The 22,004-nt window shown below is 47.0% G+C and overlaps 6 protein-coding genes across 16 annotated transcripts; 3 read left to right on the top strand and 3 right to left on the bottom strand.

Annotated features, from left to right (window-relative positions):
* Positions 1-31: 31 nt before the first annotated feature.
* Positions 32-1,556, top strand: LOC6896740 (acyl-CoA Delta(11) desaturase). Its single transcript, XM_002136911.3, has 4 exons — positions 32-292; positions 382-512; positions 656-861; positions 935-1,556. The coding sequence occupies exons 1-4, from the start codon at positions 118-120 to the stop codon at positions 1,434-1,436; spliced, it is 1,014 nt and encodes a 337-aa protein (XP_002136947.2). The 5' UTR covers positions 32-117; the 3' UTR covers positions 1,437-1,556.
* Positions 1,557-5,118: 3,562 nt separating this feature from the next.
* Positions 5,119-10,168, top strand: LOC4800405 (acyl-CoA Delta(11) desaturase). 2 transcript variants are annotated; one of them, XM_001357651.4, is made up of 4 exons: positions 5,119-6,007; positions 8,436-8,566; positions 9,107-9,498; positions 9,559-10,168. In XM_001357651.4, exons 1-4 carry the CDS (start codon positions 5,581-5,583, stop codon positions 9,992-9,994), a joined length of 1,386 nt encoding a protein of 461 aa, XP_001357688.2. In that variant the 5' UTR covers positions 5,119-5,580; the 3' UTR covers positions 9,995-10,168. The 2 variants fall into 2 exon arrangements, with proteins under 2 accessions (XP_001357688.2, XP_033241845.1); XM_033385954.1 differs by lacking the exon at positions 5,119-6,007 and adding an exon at positions 7,748-7,850.
* A 3,495-nt stretch (positions 10,169-13,663) lies between these two features.
* Positions 13,664-14,542, bottom strand: Bet5 (blocked early in transport 5). 3 transcript variants are annotated; one of them, XM_015183026.2, is made up of 4 exons: positions 14,370-14,542; positions 14,165-14,298; positions 13,968-14,110; positions 13,664-13,905 (listed from the first exon to the last, which is right to left on the bottom strand). In XM_015183026.2, the coding sequence occupies exons 2-4, from the start codon at positions 14,261-14,263 to the stop codon at positions 13,710-13,712; spliced, it is 438 nt and encodes a 145-aa protein (XP_015038512.1). In that variant the 5' UTR covers positions 14,264-14,298; positions 14,370-14,542; the 3' UTR covers positions 13,664-13,709. The 3 variants fall into 3 exon arrangements, with proteins under 3 accessions (XP_015038512.1, XP_015038513.1, XP_001357689.1); XM_015183027.2 differs by having other exon boundaries at positions 14,165-14,314; positions 14,370-14,541; XM_001357652.5 differs by having other exon boundaries at positions 14,165-14,542.
* A 478-nt stretch (positions 14,543-15,020) lies between these two features.
* LOC6896741 (serine/arginine repetitive matrix protein 1) lies at positions 15,021-17,410 on the bottom strand. Of its 3 annotated transcripts, none has more exons than XM_033385951.1 (5): positions 17,052-17,407; positions 16,814-16,994; positions 15,670-16,758; positions 15,478-15,608; positions 15,021-15,432 (listed from the first exon to the last, which is right to left on the bottom strand). In XM_033385951.1, exons 1-4 carry the CDS (start codon positions 17,331-17,333, stop codon positions 15,544-15,546), a joined length of 1,617 nt encoding a protein of 538 aa, XP_033241842.1. In that variant the 5' UTR covers positions 17,334-17,407; the 3' UTR covers positions 15,021-15,432; positions 15,478-15,543. The 3 variants fall into 3 exon arrangements, with proteins under 3 accessions (XP_033241842.1, XP_033241843.1, XP_015038822.2); XM_033385952.1 differs by having other exon boundaries at positions 15,038-15,420; positions 15,670-16,731; positions 17,052-17,410; XM_015183336.2 differs by having other exon boundaries at positions 15,038-15,420.
* A 456-nt stretch (positions 17,411-17,866) lies between these two features.
* Rad17 (Rad17 checkpoint clamp loader component) lies at positions 17,867-19,872 on the bottom strand. 2 transcript variants are annotated; one of them, XM_002136913.4, is made up of 4 exons: positions 19,719-19,872; positions 19,001-19,662; positions 18,483-18,943; positions 17,867-18,416 (listed from the first exon to the last, which is right to left on the bottom strand). In XM_002136913.4, exons 1-4 carry the CDS (start codon positions 19,731-19,733, stop codon positions 17,959-17,961), a joined length of 1,596 nt encoding a protein of 531 aa, XP_002136949.4. In that variant the 5' UTR covers positions 19,734-19,872; the 3' UTR covers positions 17,867-17,958. The 2 variants fall into 2 exon arrangements, with proteins under 2 accessions (XP_002136949.4, XP_033241844.1); XM_033385953.1 differs by having other exon boundaries at positions 19,001-19,645; positions 19,719-19,841.
* A 48-nt stretch (positions 19,873-19,920) lies between these two features.
* On the top strand, positions 19,921-21,515 carry LOC6896743 (pyridoxal phosphate homeostasis protein). 5 transcript variants are annotated; one of them, XM_002136914.3, is made up of 6 exons: positions 19,921-20,042; positions 20,096-20,258; positions 20,330-20,542; positions 20,594-20,741; positions 20,814-21,055; positions 21,112-21,515. In XM_002136914.3, the coding sequence occupies exons 2-6, from the start codon at positions 20,166-20,168 to the stop codon at positions 21,178-21,180; spliced, it is 765 nt and encodes a 254-aa protein (XP_002136950.1). In that variant the 5' UTR covers positions 19,921-20,042; positions 20,096-20,165; the 3' UTR covers positions 21,181-21,515. The 5 variants fall into 5 exon arrangements, with proteins under 5 accessions (XP_002136950.1, XP_033241847.1, XP_033241848.1 ...); XM_033385956.1 differs by lacking the exon at positions 19,921-20,042 and having other exon boundaries at positions 20,049-20,258; positions 20,339-20,542; XM_033385957.1 differs by lacking the exon at positions 19,921-20,042 and having other exon boundaries at positions 20,049-20,258; positions 20,814-21,029; positions 21,081-21,515.
* The last annotated feature ends 489 nt before the right edge of the window (positions 21,516-22,004 follow it).

Genomic DNA, 22,004 nt, shown 5'->3' with positions numbered 1-22,004 from the left:
TTCGCCTCGCCGGGCTCTCAGGCGCCGGACATCGTTCAGTAACGCCTGGGTTCGCGTGTGGAACAGACGAGGCAACGATCAGGGATTACGAATCAGCAATATAGTCAGCGATCAGCAATGCACAAGCAGAGCCAGAAGGATGTGGGCCAGGATACCAGCTCCTTGGGGAGTGAGTTCAAGAAGCGGGACGCCATCTGGCCCCTGGTGCTGTTCTACATCCACGTGAACATTCTCGGCCTCTACGGAATCTACGTGCTGGTGGTGAGCGCCGCGTGGTCCACTATTTTATTCAGTGAGTTCAGAAAGTTAATCAGCTCCACGTGCTGCCTAACAAATGTGTTGGGTCCAATCGCCCTTCGATCTCTCTGTCCCCCTCCACAGCGGCACTCCTGACACTCCTGGGCACAATGGGGTCGACCGTGGGTGTGCATCGGCTGTGGGCCCATGGAACGTTCACGGCATCGAAGCCGCTGCGGCTCTTCCTCATGCTCTGCCAGACGACGGCCGGTCAGGTGAGCCCACGTGCACGACCGCCCTAGCTTTGGATGACTATGCCTCTGAGAAAAGCAGTCTGAAAAGCTTTCGTCTGTGCTTTTAGCCGCGACAAAAACCCAACCGGTTCATATACTGTTTCCATTTCTCGTTATCCCGCCAGGGCTCCATTTACAGTGTCGTCCAAGCCCATAGACTTCACCACGAAAAGTTCCAGCAGGACGAGGATCCCTACTACAGCAAGCACAGCTTCTTGTACGCCCAAGTACGCGGTGGTCTTCTCAAGTACTCGCCCCAGCAGGAGGAGCTCTTGAAGGACGTGGACATGTCGGATCTTGAGAGTGACTCGATAGTCATGTTCCAGAAGCGGTAGGTCATAGGTCACGCCTTAATCTGCTCTGTCTTCATACTCTGATTCCTCGGATATCTTTGTGATCTTCAGCTTCTACGTTCTGCTGTACATATTCTTCAACATTCTTCTGTCGGTGAACACCCCCTTTCAGTACTTCGGGGACACCCTGTCCGCCTCCATGTTCGTGGGCTTCTGGCTGCGCAGCCTAATCGTGATTAACGTGGGCAACCTAGTGAACTCCGCCCACTTTGTGTGGAGCATCCACAAGGGGTTCAAGCCCACCGACTCCAACAGCATCTTCCTCATTACGAAAAGCTACTGGCCCCAGTTCCACTACCTCCTGCCCCGGGACTACCAGAGCGGCGAGTTTGGCGACTACGCGAGCGGCCTGGGGGCCAGTGTGATCCGCGTCTTTGCGGCCCTCGACTGGGCCAAGGATCTGCGCACCGTCGGATCGGTAGCCGTGCGCCAGGGCCTGTCCCGAGCGGTGGAGACTGGCCGTCCGATTGTCGAGTGCATTGAGGAACAGGTGCGCCTCGAGGAGAACGCTCTGCCCGCCAATCATTTCCTCAATCGCGAGAAGTTCATGTGAAGTCCGTTCGGCTGTTCGTGTGTCTTTCTTGTCTTGCGGCTTGCGTCATTCGTCTTCGAAATGATGCGTGAAATAGTCGAGGCAGCCGTAAAAATAAATTAAACACCAACAATTGGCCAAGAGAGAATGGTAGAGGGAGGGGAGCAAACACGAAGCCTAATTATTGGCCTGGTACACAAAGCTGCGGACGTCTTAGAGTTTGGGCCTGGGTTAGCGTCTGGGATTCGGGTTTGGGCTTGGGCAGCAAACAAAGGCGAAGCTCGATTTCCACTTGGACGTGGGCTCCAGATGGGCAAAGGAGTGGGAAGAGGAGTCGGCGTCGACATCGGCATCAGATGCACTTGGCCGGCGTTTCCCAAGAGCAACCAAACAAGCTCACAAATCAAAAAATAACCTTCATTAGGTATTCCAATTTGGTGTAAAGTTCGAGATTGTTTTCGAACTTTAGCCGGGCTCTTTCTCTTTCTGATTGTTGTTTACGGATGCCAAATAAATTGGCATTTGGCAATCGGCTCGTTTGCTTTCCCATGATCGTATCGGATAGGATAGGGATAGCGCTTAAGCTCGGTCTCGGGCTCTTTGCGCAAAATTATATGGGATTCGCCTAATGATTTGATGGCTCATACGCAATGTGTGCCCAGTACCAGATGTAGCTGCTGATTGATTCGTCAATATTGACGACGCACTCAGCACCTGCCGCCCCGAAGCCTGCGCGGTTGTCAATGTCGATAGTCCCTTCTCTACTGGTTGGCAGTCTCAACAGAAGCTGCTGCTCCTGCGTGGAGGCAACTGAATGTTGGCCCATTGAACACTGTTTAGGCAAACGTTTCGCTCGGGCGGAAAAATCTATGCTGGGACCGTGCAAAGAGTTGGTTAGCCCCATCATTCCAATCTCCCCCTTAGTGGCGGTCAATTCCCAGGGCAAGGTGTGAACGTTTCTAATTCGAAACTGACTCATATTCGAGTCTAGCCTGCCACTTGTACCAATTCCTAATGACTCTGAACTGAAGTGATTACTAATGAATTTAACTGCTAAAAGCTGCGTTTACTCGTACTGTCTGCTGTTTGCGTTGCTGTTGTTTTTGTTGCTGTTGCGGCAGCCGCAGATCAGAAATCCGCTCCACAGCACTAGGCTCCACACCGTTTGGGCCTTTTGTTGCAAATTGCAGTCTCGTCGTTGTCTGCGCTTTGTTGTTTTGTTAATTTGTTTTCCATAAACCGTCTGAGCGACAGTTGAAGGTTGCACAAACACGGCTCTGTAGTACTCTACGTACGCAAAATCTGTTGCCTTTTGACTTTTCAGATTATGTAATGCCTAATGCCCAATAACTAAAACCTAATACCTCACGACACAGTCCATAGGCAGATCCATACAGAGATGTGTGCTCGATTTGGGCAGGTGTTGCGGCGTTGACGCTGTCATGAAGAGTAGCCCTGAGAGCAAAAATTTGGAAGTCACCAATTCACCAATTCACCAATACAGCAATTCATCAATTCAACAATTCAACAATTCGCCAACTCGCGGACTAATCGATGGCAAATGGACGCTTCATACGGATGAATGGATATCTTTTGAGCGTGGCCAAGAAGGGGGTACCAAGCGGGTAATGATAAGACTTGGAGTACAAAGAATACATACATAACTTCAATAATTTATTATAAAGTACTACTTACATACATGCAATCTCAGTCAGCTGCTTTGTTTTGGGGGATTTTTCGGGCAAGAACTCTGGCGTTCACGGCTTTGGTAAGCTCATAAAAAACGCTGACAATGCGAAAAGAGAAGCTGCGCAATAGTATATCAAAGTGGTTTCCAATGATTTCCAGTTTGTTGTTTGTTTATAAACAAAGCATTCCAGTCAGTCCTCACATTCATTTCCATGCCCTTACTATGGCTCCGTCTCCGTCTTTGGGGCCATCTCTGGTGTACAATTTTTGTACAATTTCAAAGCTTTTTCTGCTGATCTCCGTTGGTGCCACGCTGTAGTTGCCGTTGCTTTGCATAATTGGCTAATGGCCAGTGCTTACAACACCGCAGTAGCAGCTTTAGCACATCTTCAGACTCTGCGACACCATCAGCACCACAGCGGTGCGGCTCCACCTAACAAAACAGACATCAAAGGGATTGGTCGCGTGACACTTTGAACGTCTTCGGATGGAACGAGTGCTACCACGTTGGGAGGTGGTAAACGCATTTTGAGGCCCGAATTTTACGAGGGGAAGAGCTTCCTTTTGGTTCGGACTGTTTTATTTCGTTTCGTGCTTGCTGCTTTTGCTTTTGGATTTTAATTAAGTTTTGGTTTGGTTTCTGTTTTGTGTCGCCGAGGTTATGTAAAGAGAAAGCCACTCTCCTCCTCTGCTTAGGTCTTTGCAGACTTCGGGCTGCGCCGCTGCTGAACTTCATGATCATCGAACGGCTTTTGACTTCGGTCAACACTCACACCCTGACACAGAGATACAGAGAAAAGGGGAAGCATCTGAAGAAGATGACTCGAAGGTCTTTTATGAGTCTGTGGTGTGGGGCTTGCAAAAGGAGAGATTGAGTTGGCAACTATGCAAATAGGGCAGCAGAATCAGAGAAGTCACTGCCAGCCTTTGACTGGGATCCACTCACTGCGCCTGAAATAGAAATCGCTTCGCTTGGGATCTGTGTAAACTATGTAGATTTCTGCATCATTTACATTTTGCTTTGATGGTTCCCAGCACATTAAAATATCTCCTACTAGACCGAGAATATAACGGAGAATTCTTTGGCTTCCAGCAGTTGGCAACAAAAGCTGGATAGATCGATGGATTGGCCAATCCGTCTTATGGGATGCTTGGATCTCTCAATTAGCATCGCCGATTGCTGCTCAAACAATAAATAGTAAATGAAATTAGAAGCGCCTGCGCGGCGACTTCGTGCAGTATTCGTGGGTAATCGCGAGGAGCATCGGCAGACTTCTTGTCGTTCGCCCCAGTCCGACGCTGTGAGTTGGAGATCGTGAGAGATACAGCTTGGAAGATAAGAATGCATCGACTCTCTGCTACCCCGTGAGAACTGTTGGCTAGGGATATCACTAGCTAAGCAATTAAATTCAAGCCTATAGCAAAACTGTTTTCTCTGGTAACATTTCACTATGCGCTTTTTTTCGTATCACAATATTCATACCAAATTTGGTTTGAGAATATATCATTGATCTTCATTCCTATCGATATTTTCCACATGTAGAGGACTAAAATAAATATTATGATTTTAGATTTTAGTTTAGTTTATTTTCAAATCGGGCTTTGGTTTTATGGTTTTGAATGGATTTATATTGAGGCAGAAGTTTCCCTTCGCGATGCATGACCTGACCTCCCAGTCACCCCCGCCATTCAAGTAGCGAATGTGATGGGTAGCGGACACGAAACTGCTGGCTAAGACAAAGCTCGTTGCTACAGGTGGTTCGGTCGGCTGTCGGCTCGCGTGAGTGAGCGAGTATGTGTGTGGTGCCATAATCTTGGCCTTCTTGCCCGTCTTTTCTTTTCTTTTCTTCTCTTTACCTTTGTGCGTCCGCGCACCACCACACAACAAAAAGCACGACAACGGAAACTCCGTCAGTCAGTCGGTCAATCAGTCAGATCGTCTGTCTCTCTGTTTCTGCTTCTGTCTCTGTCTCTGTTTCTGCCTCAGTCGCTGTCGTACTCGCAGTCGCTGCCTTTGATTCTGCTGCTGCTGGGGCCAGCGGAGCTCACAAAGCCATTGGTAGGAATTTACACTTTCGGCTACGATCATTTGTCTACGGAACGGCGCCGCGTCGAGTTCGTTAGAAACTACAAAGCGGAACAAGCGAATCGTAATAATCGTCCCGTCAAGACTCCGCCAGCTCCGAAGAGAAACCTCTTACCGAACTGAAGGGCCGCGTCAGAGCCAGTGCCAGTGTTGAGTGCGCGTTCGCCATCGCCTTCGCCATCTCCATTCATCCATCTCCCCCCAGATACCCAAGTACTCCGACTCCAGCTGCAATTAGGCTCGTATTGTGTGTTAACCTGTGAAGAAAGTTCGGAGTGCTCGGACTGTTACGAAACGCAGTTTCCGCCGGCGAAACCCAAGCCCAGACCCAGGCCCCAGCCCAAAACACCTCTTTGCCAGCGAAGTGAGTGCCACCTGAGCGAAGGCGAAATGGGTCACCTCTCCACGTCAGAGCGAGTGTGCAGCAAGACACCGATCCCCAGCAGCGGCGAGGGAAGTCCTCCGCTGCTTGCCCGTCGCTCAAAGCTGAGCGGCGATTCCAACCAAGGCCGCCGGGGTGAGGATTCCTCCCCGGAGCTGCCTCCGCGTGGTAAACTACCGCTTCCCAAGAGCCTCTCGTCGATGAAGTCGGCAGCTTCGGTGGTTCCCGAGGACCTCGTCGATCATGTGCCCAAGGACCAGATCGACCTGGAGGTATACACACGAAACTTCCAGGGCGACAAGGTTCTTGGCTATCAGTTCCAGGCCCCTCTCAAATGGGACAAAGTCATCCAGATCTCGTTGCTCCACATCGTGGCCGTCGTCTGCTTGCTAACCTATCCCCTGCGCGACCTGAACCCGTATACGACGCTCTGGTGTAAGTATGTCAGCCCTCATCCGGCATTGCGTAATCCCCCGCCTATCTGTCCGTGGATCTCCCACTCTCTCTTTCTATGCCCACGAATTAGATTTGGAAAGGTGTGGAAAGAAAGAGGCACTTCGCCTCCCCTTACTACACCTCACCTCAGACGCTCTCCAACCGATCTCCGACCGATCTCCATCGATCGCTGATGCAGTGGCTGTAGCTCTGGCTGTGGCTGTGGCAGATGGCGTCGATGATGATGTTGTCTTTTCCCGAACAAACAATTATTTGCAATTTAACGCGCCCACCGCTTTAAGCCTTTTGGCGTTTTCTTTTGGGCCATTACAAAACGGCGGCTGCATTTCTTTGTAACCATTTGGACCCCTTGTTATTGCCTTTAAGTGATTGCCGCTTAACACGCTGCCTGGCTTCCCACTCTCGTCGACATTAGCGTCTTCTCTGATGGGTCTTGGGTTGCCCAATGCTGAAATTTCTTTCATTGGGTTTTCGGTTTGGGTTTTGGCTTTGAGTGGCTTTTTTTTTTGGCATGCAATTTCAGCCTCAGCACAAAATTCGACTGACACAGGTGGATTGCGGAAAACGAAACGAAAACGAAGAAGCCACTAAATATGCGGCCAGCAGAAGAGAAACAAGAATCGCTTGACACAAATTTATTTAGGGCTTGTTGGCTTCACCCCGCTTACTCCCAGGCGAACAGCCCAAGGTTGCTTCTTCTGCCCCCACCTCACCGACTCATCGACTGCTTCGAGCACACACATTGCGCAAAGTCACAGATGAGTTGCCGGTACGGTAAACACTCGATGTGGGCTCACTGAGCGGTGCGTAGGCCAACAGTCGCCCTGCCCAGGGCTCCTCTGAGGCCGGATTTATGGGCAATCCACATGCGAGGTATGGGGCATATAACGTTGACATTGAGACAGACTTGAGACTACAGCAGAGGCAGGGCAGGGGATCCTCCGCAGCCGATTTCGTTTTCATTCGCATTACCCTAGCATACACGGTTTCTCCGCGGCTACTTGGGTACTTCCCACTTAATGGGAGTACCGCGAAAAATGCCTTAATATAGTGTAATTTTTAATATTTATTGCTCATTGTGCGGGCCAACCAAGGGCCAAAGGGCTCGGATGCAAGCACCAGGAATCCAGTATCCTTTTCTGTTCATGGTCCCTATTTGGGGCGTCGAGCTCGTAAATATTTTGGCAAATTGCCCGGCGAACGTGCACCGCCTGTTGATGCTCAACGCTCGATACTCGTCGCTCGAAATTATCATCTTTTTGCCTGTTTTTTGATGGCGAAAATTACCGTGCTGAACACAGAAGATATTGATTAAATTCGAAAGAGTGGAAAGGGGGCCTTACATAAGCGATCTCACAATCGGCGCTAATGAAGCTGGGCCAAAAAACTAATATTTATGTAAGGCCGAATCGAGGGCTATGAGACAAGAGCCATGTCAACGCACTGCCCGACTCAGGGACGCTTTTTTGGAGAAACCTTTCTTGGAATATCTAATGCAGTCTAGCGATTCAGCGATCTCCAAGTCAACACAATCGACACGCGTAGATCTACTTTCGGCAACGCAGCTGGAGTGGACTGCGCTGCGCACCTCCCTGAACTTGACCCATGCATTGGCCACAGGCATGCACCACATTTGCAATTCAGATTCAGTCAGATCTTCCTCTTCGTCAGACGGCTGTATACAGACTGGGCTCAGTACTCCAACTCTTCATCGATCGAAAACATACCTAGTGTTTCCGCAATCGTTTTTTGGTGGGCCGTAAATTTGTTTTTTGGGAGAACTGGTTTCTGTCGAAACTACTCAAACCACAAGACTACGAAGGTTAATCTTTCATTGATCGATGAAATTCCCGCCAGAGAAATCGTTAATAGTTAATTAGTTGGATTCAGAAATGTGAGGTGTGCGAGCTGCGCCATCTCCATCCGCCCAGTCGTAGCATCGTTAGGGGACGCGGAAAACCCCTTCGATAGGGCTGCCAAATGATGCACGGATCGATCGGCAATTAACTCTAATTGCACACACTCGAATTATTCAATTGATTCGATGGTGACAGTGGCATTTTGCATATTCTAATTGAGGAACTAATGAAAAAGTACATCTGGCATTGCAGCTGGCTGAAAGATTCCTATGCGGGTGCCAATTCGCCTCCGATGATTGCCGGAATCGTGAAGTTGAATGCCATGACTTGTGTATCAACTACTTCCCCTCTGGCCCGACCTTGCGGCGCGCTCAGAGATCGTTGTTTGTACGTGGAATTAGCGTGGAAGCTCGAATAGCTCAATTTGCGGAAATGTAATTTCTGGTTTTTCTTTTCGAATCTAATTAGCACACTATTTTGGTCAAGTTTTATAGCTGACACTTACACACGTCTCCCGTCTCGATCACTCATCGTCCATATCTTTGCAGCATTCTTCGTTGGCGGCGTGGCCGGATTCGGAGTGACCGCCGGAGCCCATCGCTTCTGGACCCATCGCAGCTACACGGCGAACACTGTGCTGCGCTCCATTCTGATGATTTGCTACTGCGTGGCTGGACAGGTGAGTGAAGACGCCATTCAAACGTAACCTGAGACACTTGCCAATTCATTTGGGGCGGTCCTCAGCCGACACCTTCGACTGTTTTTGGGGGTTTTTGTATGTTTGCCGCTGTAATGCCATTAACATTAATTGCATCATTAAGTATAACAACTTAATACCTTTCGCGACTGACAAACTGTAAAATTGACAATTCCGAAAACTACTGGGGAAAGAAAGAGACGGCGCTGATGCTGACAAAAGTGCTTTGTGTTTGAGTACAGATACATTTGTCTTATTTAATGACTGCAGCGATTAAGCTCAGCTCGAAAACTCAACTCAACTTCACCAGATGCTTAGACGGAAACACAGAAAGAGATAGACGCAGAGACAGAGACAGACTTATTTGGAGATTAAGACGAACAATATATTTTTATGTCACGTTAAATGCAAAATTTATTAATCCCTCTGACCCTCAAAAGAGCACATATTCATGGAACTCCAGGAATCGAGGAGCTTACACAATGTGATGGTACATCTAATGGGAATTTGGTCTTTTTGCAGAACACTCTGTACGACTGGGTGAGGGACCACCGCGTGCACCACAAATACTCGGAGACGGACGCGGATCCGCACAACGCAAACCGCGGATTCTTCTTCTCGCACGTGGGCTGGCTGATGATGCTGAAGCACCCGGACGTGCTGCGTCGGGGCCGCCAGATCGACATGAGTGACGTGCTCGCCGATCCCGTGGTGCGCTTCCACCAGAAGTACTTCATCCCCCTTAAGATCTTTCTCTGCTTCATCCTACCCAGCGCCGTGCCCGTCTACTGCTGGGGTGAGTCCTGGCATCTGGCCTTGATCCAGCAGTGCCTCTTCCGCTACGTGAGCAGCCTGAACTTCACCTGGTCCGTGAACAGTGCCGCCCATCTCTGGGGATCCCGTCCATATGATAAGTGAGTGCGATTTAGGTGAGCCTCTGATCATCCGTTTTTATGCTCTGATTCTCTCCCTAGGCGGATCATGCCCAGCGAGAACATCTACGTGTCGCTGGTGGCCATGGGCGAGGGTTGGCACAACTATCACCACGTCTTCCCCTGGGACTATAAAGCAGCGGAGCTGGGCAATTACGGAGTAAACTTCACCACAATGGTTCTCGATGCCTTCCACAAGTTGGGCTGGGCCTGGAACATGAAGCAGCCATCTAAGGAGCTCGTCCGCCGCACCCTCGAGAAGTACGGCGACGGCAGCCATGCCTCCCAGATGGGAGCCGGGCCAGAAGGCGCAGTGGCCGGGTCCTCCCAAATGGTGGGACACTTTCACTACGCTGAGGTTCCCGATCCCGAGCTAGAGTACGATGCCGAGTCGAGCAGCACGGAGAGCGCCAAGCTCGATGAGAACGAGAACGAGAGCGAGCGGCAGAAGAAGGGAAAGAAGGTAGCCGCCACCTAGGGGACTCCCCATGCCGGTCCACTGAAGTGGGGCTCTCTCAAAATCGGAGACGGAGTCAGAGTCAGAGACGGAGTCAGAGTGGAATGTGGAGAGTGTTGATCGAACACTTAAATCTTATTCATCCGTATCTGTTACTATGTATCTGCATCTGTACTTACGCATATGGCACACAAAGCAAGGGCGGGACATAGTCGATAATCGTTTTATAACTTAATAATATTATATCATTATCTATATCTTCACTCAAATCCAACACTTGCACCTTCAACGGTTATACTCACACACAGATACACACACCACACACACACATCCTCTCGCATTCACATCCGATATCTCCATTTGTGTAGGTTTAGGTATTTAGCAGCTTAGCACGGTACGACATAAGTTAAGTCACACATATATTTACATACAACACCAGTATGGTATGTGCAAACATCAAGCATTATGCTCTCTTCGTTCAAACAGAAAAGCGAAACCATCAATATTTACAAATAAAAAACAATTTAAAAATTTAAAACGAATCGTATTTACATTTTGAGAAACTTGGCCACTACTCCCGGACATTATCAGAGATCTCTCTACTGAAGGGGTCGTCAAGGCCCTATCTAATGTGCATAGGAAAGTTTATAACTGTGTTTTGTTTGCTGCAAACGCAAACAAAAAACATATTAATAGTATATGCGTGCCGATCCTTGCTCTACAGCCCTATTAAAGCAGTTTTATGAACGCTGGTTTTGGTATCCCTCCACCGAATGGACAACCCGATTTATCTTGGAAACTCTTTCATACTATTTTCTGAAACAAGTAATTCCAGAAAAGCTGTCCTGCAACAAAGCAAATCAATTTCAAGGCAATTATTGGTTGGGACACTCACTCCGACACACTCCGACTGGAACGCGCATCATCTGATTTGCTTTCATTTCTGCGCGACTTAATTTCGGGGATCCCCATCCCCCAATCACTCCTCCACAGCCACCCACTGACCTGGCTTTGTTTACTGGTCACAGAATTTTTGAGTTTCTGACAAAATGAAATGCAAAATCAAATTCAAATGAAAATAGAAATGTCGGTGCTATCATCATCACTATCACCTTAATCATCGTTGCAGTCCGTGGGCAGGAATGGGGGAAGTTAGTTAGTTGGTGATTGAGCGACAACTGGTTTAGCTTGACTTTGGACTACGTGACCACAGTTGCATTCAATCAGCCGATCGCGACCATGATCACGATCGCGGTTCAACAGCAGTAGCTGATGCAAGGAGTCGCGACTAGATAATTGTTCCTTTATCGATTTCCACCTGCACCAGCGGCCCTTCTCTTCCCCCTACATCTCAGGACCTTCTGGCAGTGCCTACGTGCACTTGGCACGTACACCAGGGTCCAGAACGAGAACCTTGAAAAGGTTCAAGCCCAACTCAAGAGAATTCCTGGAGCGCATCCTCAGCGACTGCGTTTGAGGGCCATGATCGTAAATCTTCAACAAACAGATACCTCATTACCTTTAGGGCTTATTCGTAGGCTTGCCCCCACTCTTAGTGGAAGGAAAGGTCGAGTGCCTTGCCAATAATATTTAAAATTGGAGCAATATACAAAAAATGCAATAACTCTGTTCATAGTCACTGTCACTGTCACCTCATTAGGGCAATGTGGGCAACCATCGTTGCTTAATTGGTGACGAGCCAGTACCCACCCAACGAGCTCAGCCCTCATTGTAGGCCTAGTTAATTTGAAGGTTGTCCCTGATGAGGAGTATTCGAATTTCATCCACAAATCGGTAGCCACTCAATGGAAACGAAACTTGAATGAATGAGATGAGCTAATCTTACAAAGTTGTAAGTAGAATCTTGGTAGATTCCCGTGGAATGTTCGAGATTTCTTTTCCAATCTTTTCGCCGCATCAAAACATCCAAATTCATTCGAAGCTATTTTTGGCCTAGGCCTAAAAATTTGCATACTGTTCAGGTCGGGACGGGGTTCGTTTATGGTTTATTGGTGCCTATCAGGTCCGCCCTCAGGGCAACGCAGGGCCTTGATAAATGAAATCTGCGTGGGTGGGCCTGCGGGGGCTTCTCTAGCCTTAGCGTGCCAGTTTTTTTTTCCGCGGACCAGTGCAAAGGTGAAAAATGTGAGCAGCAGTTGCTCGTTAAACATTTAATTACAACATCCACGAGAAAAGTTTGCGGCGTCGCAAAGTAATCAAGATAGCGGTCATTTAATGACGTGAACTGGCGACAATTTCCAATTTGAAAAGCTGGCTGCCCAGCAAAGCGTTACTAACCTTGCCGGTCGGACCTCGATGCTTGATGCTTCAGCCGGTGCTCCAGTCGGTGACAAAACCCGAAAACTGAAACTCGGAAATTGAGTTGCCCGTAATTTGCGTAACTTTTGCGAATGGAAACCGAAAGCTGCGGACGGTGGAGCTGGGAGAGGCGAAGAAACCAAAAGCTAGCTTTCCCCTCTCACCCATCGGAGATATAACTTACATATTGGGAACCGATGCCGTAGTGCTACCGATCGTGTAGTCAATAAACACAGAAAGAAAAGCAAGAAAGGGCAGGCGGGGTCGGGGGCGAGGGACCTAATATACCGACGAGTGTGTCCATATCTGCGGCACAGTCTATCTATACACACACACGAATCCATGCACTCGTTTGGTTGTGGATTCGATTCCGATTTTGGAAAGGGCGTTTTGTAACCCATGCGTGTGTTCGGGCTTCAGCTCGGGTTTTTCTTACCTCGGATGCTGCTGGGAGAAGGCATTGGGGAGATGTCATTAGGCATTTTGATGGCTGAGCTGACCGTTTGATTTATTTTTCGGACCGGGCGTTTGGCTTTGAAATTGATTTCTTCGTCGCTACAAAAAGAAACCGCTTTGTGGTTCCGTTTTTATTGTCTTGGACACTTTTGCAATGCGACACCGGGATCGAGGCTCTGGCAGCGGCTCGAGCTGTCGAAACAAGTTTTAAAATTCGTTAAAGACAATGTGAAGAAAAAAACTAAAACTATACAAAGCATATTTAGTTCAAACGTCTTGTGACTTGCAGAAATTTTAAATAAGCAAGCCATCTATACACATATAAGAAAAGCATGTACATATGTACATATATGTATGTACCTTTGAATATGTACTATATTTGCACGTTCATGCATATATGGCATGTACGAAGGCAAGCAGCCGGGATCTGAGAGCCAACGGTTTTTTTGAGCCAACGGCGAAGCCAGACTCCTTCACGTGCTGCCACAATGTAGCTCTGCTACTACGCTCTTCGCTAGCGATTTTTGGATGCATTCTGCAAATCATTTTCAATTGCGAAAAACCCTTGACGCGACTAAGATATCTGCGGCAAAAGCAACTAGCCGACAGCAGCACCCTCGCAGCCTACAGGTTTTTACAGTCAAGCTTGTTAAGACCGCATGGAGTTGCAGTAATCATTTTGACATTTGTCCCCCTTTGTCAGCGCCGCACGGCACACGGCAGGCCTTGCGCAACTGGAGGCTAGTTTTAAAGCTGATCCAGTCGGGCGTAGAGATTTTTTATGTGCAAGCTATTTCCGGCCCGCCGCCCGAGGCGTGAATTTGGTTGAGTGCTAGAGTGGTGCGCCAAACCTGCAATTCAGAGCAACTCGGCTCGGATCTACGCGGTCTGAGGCTAATGACATAGACCTTAGAGTTGGAATTTGGTAAGCATTTACTATTGACTTAGGGGTAACCTAGCTCTAGATGTTTCTGATGCCGAATATGGGCGATTGCTTGATGAACTCGTCCAGCTTGCTATGGAAAAGCTCGGAGGTAACCACCGCGCCGGGCGTCCACAGGGGGTCCCGCACTACGTACTCCACCCAGACCTTGGCGTACAGCTGCTGCAGCAGCTCCTTGACGTTTATAGCGGTCGTGTCTGTGTTGAGAACGAATCTGTGCAAATGAATACGTTATATATAAGTAAGTTAAAGTAATGGCCATATATTTGAGCTCACTTCAGACCCGAGGGCGTTTCTAGGTAGTGGAGGGCGTAGCGGTTTGTCTTGTAATAGAGGAAGCCCTCGCGGGGATCATAGGGAGAGATCTTGCTCACAAACGACTTGATGGAGAAGAGCATCCCGTAGGTCAGCTTGGCTTCCTGCAAAATGGTATAATTAAAAGTTTTACGCATAGGATTTCTTGACGTTGTTACCTCCTCGCGCGTTATGCCGGATTTCTTTGTGCGATTCCACTCGGCGTAGTGCATCAGCGTGCCACACTTGTCGAATATGTACAGATTGAAGATGGTCATCTTGCGACCGTGAATTGCATTGGTAGTGACACGGACTGGCCGGATATTCACCTTCGTTTTAAAAATGAATTACCCTTTACTTTTAAGTTTTAAGTAAACAAGCTACCTTTGAGTAGCGTGGGATTTATTGGCCGCACGCTTATGTGAAGGTGAAAATTGTCAAGTCAAAGAATAGAAGACGTTTGAGTACTTGTTATAGTTTTATTTATTTATTTTTTCGATGAAGTCAATTTTGTACCAGTGTGACCGCGGACTTTTCGATACGATATACGGTCTGACCCCCGAACTTAGCCCCCCTAACCACCTACTATTTAAATAGGTGAACAACTTTTGTTAAACCGCCGGAAATTCATTTCTTCTTGTAGATCCATCCTAACCTTTTCTTTTACTTACGAAAAATGCCACAATATCTTTCACCTGAACTGCGGTAAAATTTTTCAGGATTCATAATTTTCGTGGAAAAATGTTAATATCAACAATGGGTTAATTGTTCTCTCTCCATGATCAGAAGTCAAATTCGTGGATTTTGATATTGAAGGACCCTCATCCCTAAACACATAATTTAATCCGATTGATGAATTATAGATTCATAATGAGGATATATTCAGGATATTCGACTTCGTTTGAAAAATAAAATACACTTTTTTTCCAAGGCAAACGAAAACAAGCGTTAATCTATTTTTACCTAAAAATACCAAATCAAAACAGCTGACTTAACAGCGTGGTATTTTTGTGCCTTGGTAAACTACCCATCTCGACGTTTTATTTCAAAAATATCTTTGCTCTATTTATATTTGTTTCATTTATAATTTAGACGTTGTTTTTGCAATATATGGGGCGAAATTTCGGTTTACTAAAGCTATGGATTTTCCTCCAATTCTTATTTTTTGTTTTGGTCTCGAATAGTTCCACATACAACGGATATTCTTCCAATTGAAGATAAAGTTTGGCCACTGATTTTGTCCGTTTCCCCCTCGCTCTCGGAAATTTTTGCATCGACAGGAATCTAATTTTCACCGTTTTTGGGCATTTCCAAATCTTTGGTACTGCTTTCAAGTACGGGTTCTATGACATACATATATGCTCATTCAATATATTCCTCTTCTTGCGTTCCTTTAGAACATTCTCAGGATGCTCTTTCACAGCAATTTTAGGAGCTTTGGGGAATACTGGATGATACTACCATGATAATTCAAAAGAGGACAAAGTCCTACCTCATTGCGGGTACAGTCCTGTCCCTGTCCTGTCCTGTCCTGGCCTGTTTGTTGACAATGACGAAGCTATAGATGGGGCGGGTTCGGGCGGCCACTTCTATTTCGATTCCCGGAATCGGGGTCCAAGTTATCTGAAATAAATTTTGATTACTACCAGCAGCCATCATTGAGTAGCTTCCTTGCTCTGCTTACTATTCCTCGAATTTTTTGGTAGATCACGTCTTTCCGAATTATTGCGATTACTTGGGGATATGTGCTGATCATGCCTCTCGGAATGGTTACGATTGCTTGGGAGTAGGCTGTGAAGTTTGTTATAATAGGCCCCTTCGGAGGAAATTGGTGCCGGAATCTTCTGAGTCGGAAGCTCGCGGTAGTTGGTCCTCAGGCGCTCGATGGCTTCATCGGGATATTGTCGTCGCGTGACGCCGGACCTGTTATTTCCAGGACGGCGTTGTTTCCCCGCTCTTCCTTCATCCTGGGAGCTGGAGTGTGGCGGTCTGCGGTGGCGCTGCTCTTCGAGGGATCCCGGTCGTCGACGTAACTGCGCGGGATCATCTGAAACCCGTCGGGACCTAAACTCTCCGACACCTGCTGTGTGTTGCGATCCCCTGGCTTGTTCATGATCCCGGTAGGGATACTGAGATCGTCTGTTGAGCCGTTCGTCACCCTGATTGGACGAATGTCGATTTCTTGTTGAGGATTCAAGGGTTGACCTGGGGGTCGTTCCGTTATGGCTAAATACAGGCGTTGATATTGCCTGATCGGACACCCTTTCGGTTTTGTCTAATGATAAACTTCGGTTATTCTCTGGGGTCGGAGTGGATATTCTTCGTATTTTGTCTGAGGGGGGAGTGGACGATTTTCGGGAATTCTCTGAGAGTGGAGCGGACGATTTTCGGGAATTCTCTGAGAGTGGAGTGGACGATTTTCGGAAATTCTCTGTCGCCCGAGGGGACGATTTCTCACTGGGTGGCGCATTTTGGAAATTATCTACGGGTGAAATGGGCGTTCTTCGGGTGTTATCTATAGGCGGCGTTAGTGATTTTCGGTTATTCTGCTCTGGTATTTTTCGGGACTCTCTCTTTGACGCCACTCCACTACTGCTGTTGCCCACCAATTTGCTCTGCGGAACCATTGGGACCAGCATTTTCTTTTTCGGAAATTCCGGATCTGTTGTGCTCGAGGTCGTTGAAATTGTCTGAGCTTCATTATTTCGCATGGTTTGTTGAGGTGGAGTTCTGGAGCCTCGTGGTTCTTGGTTTGGCCCATAATCGGAATTCGCTTGGGGGCGTAAAAGATTATTGGGTACGGTCGGGTGTACGGGGGTTAGACTTACCCGGACTGGGTTCGGTGCTCGTTGTGCCGTAGAACGGCGGCAATCTGGCATTTGTTAGCTCATCGCGGTACTCAGCTTTTTCCGTCGTATTGGGAAAGGAAGCTAGGTAGCTGGGAGCGTATTGATCTCTCCGCGAGGACCCGGACTCTCGTTGGCTCAGCCCCGGAAAGAACGTATCCCACTGGAAGAGAACACGATGCTTAGATGAATAGATCGCCTCTCCTCCATGGGGACTTACCCAGTAGAAAATACAATAAGCCAAAAAGACGGCAAGGAGAAGGATAGCCGTGAACTTGGTAAACTGAAACAGGACGAAAGCCAAAATTCCGAACAGCACTTCGCAGTGGTGCACGCCGAGAAAGTCAAGGATCTGCCGTATATCCCTTGGGCGGAAGCTGGCAAAGTAGTTCAAGCATGTGTTCACGGCACAGCAGCTTTGGTCCACCAATTCTGTCATTCTGTGTGTGAGTGGAGTGGTCCATAGCGAGGGGAGGGGGATATTGGGGACTAGTGACGCCATTTTTGCTGGCACAGGACTATGAATGTTCCATGAACTGAGTGAAACGGCAAAGGTGGGCAGAATGTTCCGTTTTTTCAATTTTGAATTTGAATGTTGGGGCGATTGATCTATGCGTTGTTTTGAATCCGATCATAGTGCTGTTAACCCTAGCCCTTTCGCTCACCATACCTGGAGGCCACCGTTATTTCGAAGTTTTGCTCGATATATAGATTGGTCGGGTAGCTATCGGAACGTGTCAACTGCTTTCGTAAGGCCGAGCTTGCGAAACCTTATAACCCCAGCAACCTATTCTCAGGAATGCTACTCTGGTCAGCCATACTTAAACGGCTTTCCAAGGTTGTTAAATGAAAGCTCGCTGCTTCATGATCTTCGACTTGTTAAGCCTGTGCTTTCACTGGGTCATTGATTCTGCTTGACCCCAAACCCATGGACTCGAACGATAAGCCAAAGAATGGTGATGCAACGATACAGAACCGATCTGTGGATGAATGAAAATGTTAAATTGTGAATTCCACCCATTGAAGACGGTATTATTATATTGGAAATGGAATGCGTTTCATTTTTAGCAAATAATAACTTAACGATACGTAAATATTACAAATTTAAAACTATTGTGTTCTGAAATCTAATCCTCTATGGATTGTTCATTTTCTATTGGCATCTCTTTAGGGCTTCTTGCGGCTATGCATTTCACAAAGGACTTATATTCTGTGGCGTATAGAGCTTTTGAGGTGTCTGCACATCCAATGCCCAATAGTTTCTGCTCCGCTAATGTGGCCGGAGGCAGCACATTGATTCGCTTCGGACCACGTACCGGCATCCAACCGCTGACGGGGTCTTTGTTGGCTAGCATAGTGCCGCGAATGGCAAGATTGAGACCCATTACGGGTAGGGCATCGTCACGATACTCATTGAGCATGAAATCTGATAGACAGAGGTCATTTATGGCGGGCAAAACATCTTCAATGTCTCGGAAATGCGGCAGATAATTGGCGTGGATGAAGTTGACAAAGTTTCTAGGCTCGGTGCAGAAGGCTTCGGTCAAGACCTCAGGGCTGTGCTGCAACCGCTTCTCCTCGTTGCCTGCAAACACCAGATCAAACAATTATTCAAACAAGGTTCAAGCTCAGCGATAATTGTTATACGTACACTTTGGATTCAACACACGACCAACTGCGTGCATCAGGGTAATGGATTCGTCGCGTCCAATCGACTTCAGGGTGCTCTGCATTTTGCGTTGGCGTCCTTTGCTGGTAACGCTAACATTCAGTTGTTTGGTGGGCATGTTGGGAACTCCTTTCAGGGCGCTGAGATGTAGGTTGATCAGAGCATTGCGTATGTCGCCCTGGGCGCCGACAACTATTGAGTCGACTACTGTTGAAGAAGGCACTTTATACAACGCCTTGTTCCCCTTCTGCTGCATGATGGCACAGAATGTCTTCATCGACTTTTGCATAATTGTGGCTGCGATCGAGTTAAAGCTGATATGGTTGATGCGGTGTTTGGCTTTCAGTTGGTCCGGGAATAGCTTGTAGCTTATGTTCAGACCCCGAGACTTGGAATCGGCTACGATGAAGACCAACGGGGATTTGCCATAGATGGAATATTTTCTGTAAAAAAAGGTAGTATTAATCACAGGTGAGGAATGTTTTTTTAGGGGTACTTGCTCTAGCAAATCGTCAAAGTTGGCCTCAGCGTCACTGAGCAGTACATTTGGAAAGTCCTCTACCAGCACAAGTCGCTTATTCTGCGCATTCAGCAGGGATTTGTAACGCGAGGCACGCAGCAGAAAACTCTTAAAGGCCTCCAGATGCGAACCCAGGTATGAGCCGCCACTGGGTTGATCGCCCAGCGTATTAATAACCTCACAGTCCACAGGATTGATCCACTCTTGCAGCTGATATCCAAATTCCTTGGCGAGCACCTGTAATGTGGCTGTCTTTCCAGCGCCTGTTGGTCCAGACAAGAGGCATATCTGTGCGGGAACTTTCCAACGCATGGCCTCGCAGTGACGCAGCCAATCGCGCAGCTCGCCAATCTTCTTCGGATGCACGGCCAGCTCCTCGCTGCTGGTGGGGGCAAAACTCTCCATCCATTTTTCGGTAACCGTTGGCGGCGACTCACTGTTGTCCCCACATCCGTCCTCATCTTCTGCCGTTATATCCACTAAGGCGGCGGCAAGCGTAGGCGTTGAATTCACATTTCGATTCCTTTGAGTTTTGGTTGACGCGTGGGGTGTGCTTCTCGTGCGCTTAGCTGGTGTGCCCTCCGAAACGGCGGTGGTCTGCGTCAAATTTAATTCACTGAAAGCGCTTTTTATCCACGGTTTCTATGCATTTATTACTGTATTAATTGTATTAAATTAGCTACATTCAAATTGTTTACCTTTCGTGCGCTCATTTTTTGTTCTGTCTGGAAAAATAGCCTAACGCCTGACAGAAATTGCCAGAAAAAATATACTAACGTGTAAGCGGGTTTGGCGAAAAACTTTAATATTTTAAATTGTTGTAGAAATTAAAAGTAATTGTAATTTTACTTTTCGTTAAATATATATTTAAATATAACGTGTGACAAACTTTTGTTTTGATATCGGTATATAGGGGAAACATTGAGAAATTTTTTACTGTCGAAACAAGTAGACCCTTAACAGACGCGTCTAACAGCCAGATCTCTGTTATCACAGCTGAAAACAGCTGTTTCGGTTTTGTTGTGTGTATTGCTTTCTGCGATTTTATTTTTAAACTATTAATTTTCTTTATCAGTTACTACTTTGATTTAACTTTAACTGAGGCGATAACCACATTACAATATATTAATTATATAAAACGTCAAATGTTACGACGCACCATGGCGGAGTTTGACATTAAAGCCGGCCTGCAGCAAGTGTTGAAGCGCATCGACGAAGTTCTGTTGCAGCGTCCAAAAGTGAGACTAGCCGCATGACACGGATCTCGGATCCCAATCAATCATTTATAAATCGCAACCATTTATTGAAGGAAATCCAGGCTGCAAAGCCTCTCTTGGTAGCTGTAAGCAAGACAAAGCCAGCAGATGCTGTTATAGAGGCGTACAAGACCGGCCAGCGGGATTTCGGGGAGAACTACGTGCAAGAACTGGTGGAGAAGAGTCAGCACCCGGAAATACTGGCCCAGTGCCCCGATATCAAGTGGCACTTCATCGGCCACCTGCAGAACAACAAAATTAACAAAGTGCGGTGGTTCAAACTGTATTTGATTATTTAAACCGTTCCTTTATTGCAGATACTCTCTCTCCCCAATCTTCACATGATCCAAACCGTAGACAGCGAGAAGCTTGCTACCAAGCTGGATGCCGCCTGGTCAAAATTGAAACCAGACACAGAGCCGCCACTCCGGGTTCTCATTCAAATCAATACCAGCGGCGAAGAGGGTACATAGGCTAAGACCAGTCAGACGAGCCCACCTACTACTTACTACTTACTACTACTTACTTACTTTGCAGCCAAGAGTGGCATCGAGACGAAGGAAGCGCCCAAGCTCTACCAGTTCATCAGCAAGAACTTGAAGCATCTGCAACTGGTGGGCATCATGACCATTGGAGCCTTTGGCTTCGACTACAGCACAGGGCCCAATCCAGACTTTGTCTCGCTCATGGAGGTGCATCGCTCTATCTGCGAGGCCAACTCCCTGACCCCCAACTCCGTGCTCGTATCCATGGGTATGTCGAACGACTATGACAGAGCGGTATGTTAAACTACTCACTTACTAGGAACCTCCTGTTCATAATGCTCTGCCCGCAGATCGAAATGGGCAGCACCGTGGTGCGTGTCGGCTCATCTATTTTCGGACATCGCGCTGTCAAGGCATAAGGCGATCGTCGGCGAGGAATGCGCTTTCGGGTCCCTGGCCGAATACAGTTGTTTCTCAATGACGTTTCACCTCCCAACTATATGCACAAAAAATCCGAGCGATGCGTGGTCTCCATGATCGTCTGCGTATACGATGGAAATAATAATACATACATATGTGTACATATATACATATATATTGAATTAATTTGGCTTTTAAAATTAGAAAATCTTGAGGTAAACAAATATTATGTGTAGGATATGTTATTACTTCCTTCTCCACTGTTTGGTTTTTAGCTATGCTTTGTATGCCCGCGTTTTTCCTCCATAATAAATATATCCAAATTGCAAATATATCCATCCATTAATATTGCCAAATGTGAGATACACGTACTTTTCGTCCTCTTTGGAAAAGCAAATAGATATGCCGTAATTTTCATTAATTTCAACATTCCTTTTAATATTTCTTGCTTTATTTTGCACTTTGTTCTATTTTTAGTTTTGCATACAATCAATGCTACATCTTTATATTTTCTTGTTTTCTTGGCCTTATGCCAAATTGTCGTCTGGTTATGTGCGAGCTTTGCAAATGTTCCGAAATTTTGTTGCTAAAAATCACTTTCAATGGAGCACGAAGGAGATTGCATTAAAAATCGATTTCTATTGTGTCTGATCCATGAAGTATGAATTATGTTTTACGTGATTTAGTCTGATTTATAGACTAAGCTTACATACATATACATATGTATATGTAGATTGATAATTTCATTAGAAAATATTTTGGACGCAGATAAAAATCAAAGCCAAATAAATGACGCCATTTAATTTTTCTGTTCCAATTAATC

The sequence above is a fragment of the Drosophila pseudoobscura genome, chromosome 2, assembly GCF_009870125.1.
Source record: "Drosophila pseudoobscura strain MV-25-SWS-2005 chromosome 2, UCI_Dpse_MV25, whole genome shotgun sequence".
In the NCBI taxonomy this organism is placed as follows: domain Eukaryota; kingdom Metazoa; phylum Arthropoda; class Insecta; order Diptera; family Drosophilidae; genus Drosophila; species Drosophila pseudoobscura.
This window is presented reverse-complemented; position numbering and strand designations above follow the sequence as displayed.